This window comes from Orycteropus afer, unplaced genomic scaffold (assembly GCF_000298275.1).
Source record: "Orycteropus afer afer isolate SDZICR_OR568_19922 unplaced genomic scaffold, OryAfe1.0 scaffold00267, whole genome shotgun sequence".
In the NCBI taxonomy this organism is placed as follows: domain Eukaryota; kingdom Metazoa; phylum Chordata; class Mammalia; order Tubulidentata; family Orycteropodidae; genus Orycteropus; species Orycteropus afer.
This window is the reverse complement of record NW_006921854.1, coordinates 3,133,435-3,137,303: the sequence shown is the minus strand read 5'-3', so window position 1 is coordinate 3,137,303 and position 3,869 is coordinate 3,133,435. Positions and strand designations below refer to the sequence as shown.

At 43.2% G+C, this 3,869-nt stretch overlaps 1 protein-coding gene across 1 annotated transcript in view; it reads left to right on the top strand.

The window, feature by feature from the left end:
- Nucleotides 1-1,712: 1,712 nt before the first annotated feature.
- The window catches only part of STX17 (syntaxin 17), a 60,909-nt gene continuing 58,752 nt past the window's right edge, over nucleotides 1,713-3,869 (top strand). Inside the window, exon 1 of the mRNA XM_007950323.2 lies at nucleotides 1,713-1,835. Within this exon, the coding sequence (XP_007948514.1) occupies nucleotides 1,713-1,835 (123 nt within the window). The remainder of the gene's footprint in view (nucleotides 1,836-3,869) is intronic.

Below are 3,869 nucleotides of genomic sequence, written 5' to 3'. Positions count from 1 at the left end.
CACTCCTCGGAAGGAAGATGGGGCAATCTACTTCCATAGTGATACTGCCTCAGAAACCCAAGGAGGGGTCACTATGAGTCGGGTCTGACTCGACGGCACATAACAACAACAACAACAGTGCTGCTTTGAGGAGCCCTGGTAGCATAGTGCCTAATGCACTTGACTGCTAACTAGAAGGCTGGCGGTGCAAACCCACCAGCCACTCCTTGGAAAGAAAATGGGGCACGCTACTTCCGTAGTGATAGTGCCTCGGCAACCCAAGGAGGAGTCGCTATGAATTGGGTCTGACTCGATGGCACACAACAACAACAACAGTGCCACTCTGACAGGAATAGACCACCAATGGTATGGCCTTAACAAACCGGAGTTTATTGTTACAATTTGAAGACTTTAAGTCCTAGTTCAAAGTGCCAGGCTCTAGGGGCTGGGTGAAAACCCCTCAACCTTGGGGTTCAGCTCTGCCTCCTGCTCCCAGCCCACTGGAACTAGAGGCTTTTCTTGGCTAAGACAGCTGCTAGCTACTGAGGCTGAAAAACCCAAGGTCGACAAGTGAAAGGCACAGTCCCGATGTTACCAAACCACAGGGCAGGCCATTAATTCAAGTCCGTTGTAAGTCCCAAGGTCGACAGAGTGTGGCAGGCTGCTGAACAACAACACAGTTACATGCAGGGTTCAAGCATGCCCTGAGCTAGAGACCATTCCCCAAGGCTTCTTATATACGGGAAGCAGACCACATCCCTAAGCTACTCAGCTGCTCACAGTGAATTTCACCATGGAGTTGATTACCAGTCTCATCATGGGGAATACTACATCCAGCTGCCCAGCCATTCAACCAGGCCTAGCCAAGTTGACGCACAAACGTAACCACCACAGGGTTCTATCATTTGATGCCTTTTATTTTAAAAAAATATTATTCAGTGTCCAAGATATATTGGGAAATGAAAACTTAGACCGTGTATTCCTTGTTTGTTTGTTTTTTAAGTATTTCTGTTCAAGCCTTAAACCCGTGGCCGTCTAGTCAGTCCCAACTCACGGTGACCCACATGTGCCCGAATAGAACCGGGCGCCATAGGGTCATCAGTGGCTGAGTTTTTGGAAGTAGATCACCAAGTCTTTCATCTGAGGTCCCATTTATTTGTGTGTGTTGTCAGTTCTGACTCAGAGGGACCCTGTAGGGCAGAGCAGAACCACCCATAGGGTTTCCTCGGCTGTCACCTTTATGGGGGCAGAACGCTAGGTCTCTTCTCCTAAGGAACAGCGGGTGGGCTTGAACTGCCAGACCTTTGGGTTAGCAGCTGACTGCTTGACTGTTCCGTCACCAGGGCTCCTCTGAGGCACCGTGGTGTAGAAAAAGGCCTGGACAGACATTTACCAAAATGTAAGAGGTGGTTAACTGTGGGTGAAAAGATTGCTGTTCATTGGCTTATGTGTGTTTTCTCAACATTCTAAAGTTCATATGCATTACTTTCATAAAGAGGAAAAGGTTTTAGAAGAAATGGTTTCATAAAGGAAAAACCAGTCACACAGGTTCACCGGTAACTTGAATACCCATTTAGAATAAATGGTACAGTTACCTAATTGTTGTTACCTTTTAAAAATAACAGAAACTGATTAAAGAAGACATTGTTAAAGAAATATTTCTCTTTCAGGTTTTTACACATGAGTGAAGAAGACAATTTTTGTAAGTAGAAGTGACGTAACATCATTTTAGGATGTCTGATGATGAAGACAGAGTGAAGTTACGCCGTCTTGAGCCAGCGATCCAGAAATTCGTTAAGATAGTCATCCCAACAGACCTGGAGAGATTAAGGAAGCACCAAATAAATATTGAGAAGGTGAGCCTCTTCATTCTCTTTCACAAGAAACGGTTACATAGTCGGATTTGTATTTGTTGTGCATTTCTGCTAAATTTAGAATATTAGGTAAGAGGCTTTGCTAAAATACCTAGTAGCTCTTACTGCGTTAGCAACATCAGCCGTTGTTGCAGCTGGCTTTTCTGTACTGCAGATGCATTTCTCCGGTATTTCTTCCTTACAAATGGATCTGGGGGTAGAGCTCCCCTTCTTAACTGTACATACTGATCTTTAGGGACGCACTGTTGGGTAGTGCGTCACGTGAGAAGGTGAGGCGCTCAGGCTAAGGTACCTGACCTGATTTCATTCACGCTGTGGCAGCTTTTCTTTTTTCTTGTGATTTGGGTGAAAGTTTACAGAGCAAATTCACTTTCCATACAGCAGTTCACATACACTTTGTCTCATGACATTGACCACAATTCACCACAATGCAACAGCTCCCCTCCCACTTCCTCCCCATAGTCACCTCTTGCCTGTGTCCATCCCTCCACGCACTCCTGCCTCCTGAGCTGTCCCCCTGTGCAAAAGCAGCCCTTCTTTCTCCTATGATTGTTCTCTCATGACAGGTTTTCTGAGCTTTAAATGTGTGTTCACTAGTAACTCCTGTCTCCTTCAAGTGCATATGTGTTAAGTAAGTCATTGTGTGCTGCGAGGAGATTTCATTACTTCACTGTTTCCAAAATTAAGAAATAATTGCCAAAAGGTCAGTTGAAGAAATAGGTAGAGGAAGGTAGAACGAGTCTCAGGGACTGTGGTGGAGTTGACCAGGTTGGCTCAGACGGGTTAGCGCCGGGAGGAGTGGCTATGATATCTGTGGGAGCATCTGGTTTATTGAATAATGGGCATTGATTGGGCAAGTTACATTGTCTTATTTGCTGTGGGAGAGGTCAGTAGTAGTTACTCATTCAAAAAGACCTCCCCAGTGTCAATTTTCAGCTGTGTTGCCCTCCATTGATCTTTGTTTTTTTTTTCTTTTTTAATTTTTGGAGGGCGTGGGAGAGATATGGTTAGAAAGCTTTCAAAATAAGCTTGTAGAAAAAAATGTCAGTTTTTCTTCCATAAATACTATCTATCTTGTAGTAGTAAGTCTCTTTTAAGTAGTACAGAAAATAAGTTCCAAGAATATTAAGGTTAAAACTTCAATGCAGATATGAAGGTATCGCTAGGATTAGTATTTGCCATCCTTTAATTTCTTTCTTCTTTATCCTTAAAAATAAGTAATGCTGTGACTGTTAAGGATGGAGAAGGAGTTGTCCGGTCACTGGTTTTTCTTGTCCTGAGTGGAAACAAGGTAAAGGGTCCCATGCCTTGGTTAATGGGGAGGCTGGCTCTTTCACACTATGGCAGTGTAGAAATAGAGTTGTTGTATTTTTTAAAAATAACATTTTATTGTGTTTTTGGTGAAAGTTTACACAGCACTTTAGGCTCCCATTCAATCATTTCAACCCAGATCGTTCAGGGACACTGCTGACATTCTTCACAGTGTGTGAGCATTTTCATGATTGGCATTCTGGTGGTCCTATTTGCATTAATCTAGTTTCCCTGCCCCCTTACATTAAAGTAATTGTTGACTGTTTGGTCTCATAAAGGCAATTTTTTTAAATAGAGTTCTTTTCTTTTGATTGATCATATCAGTGTGGGAAGTTTGATAAGATGTTTCAAAATCCTGAGCTCCTATTAAAGTGGTCAGTTACAAAGGAGACCAGAATTTGGCAGATGAATTGCTTATGAAAGACAGGTATAGGCAGACCATGACCCATTCATGCCGTTTCTTTCCTTTATGGTCCTACTTTTACCTTTGAGGTTCCACATATCTTAGACTTCTGTTTCCTTATATCTATCGTAAACAAAGTGCCTGACCATATTACTCTCAGATCCTAGTCCCATGTACCACCCACTCAGTTGTCAGTGGAAAAGCCAGAACCCTGGGAGAAAGATGGGAAGGGGATGGGAATGGGTCTATTACTGGTTTGATTAGATGTGCCAGACTGTAATGAGAAAATTATCCCAGAGTTA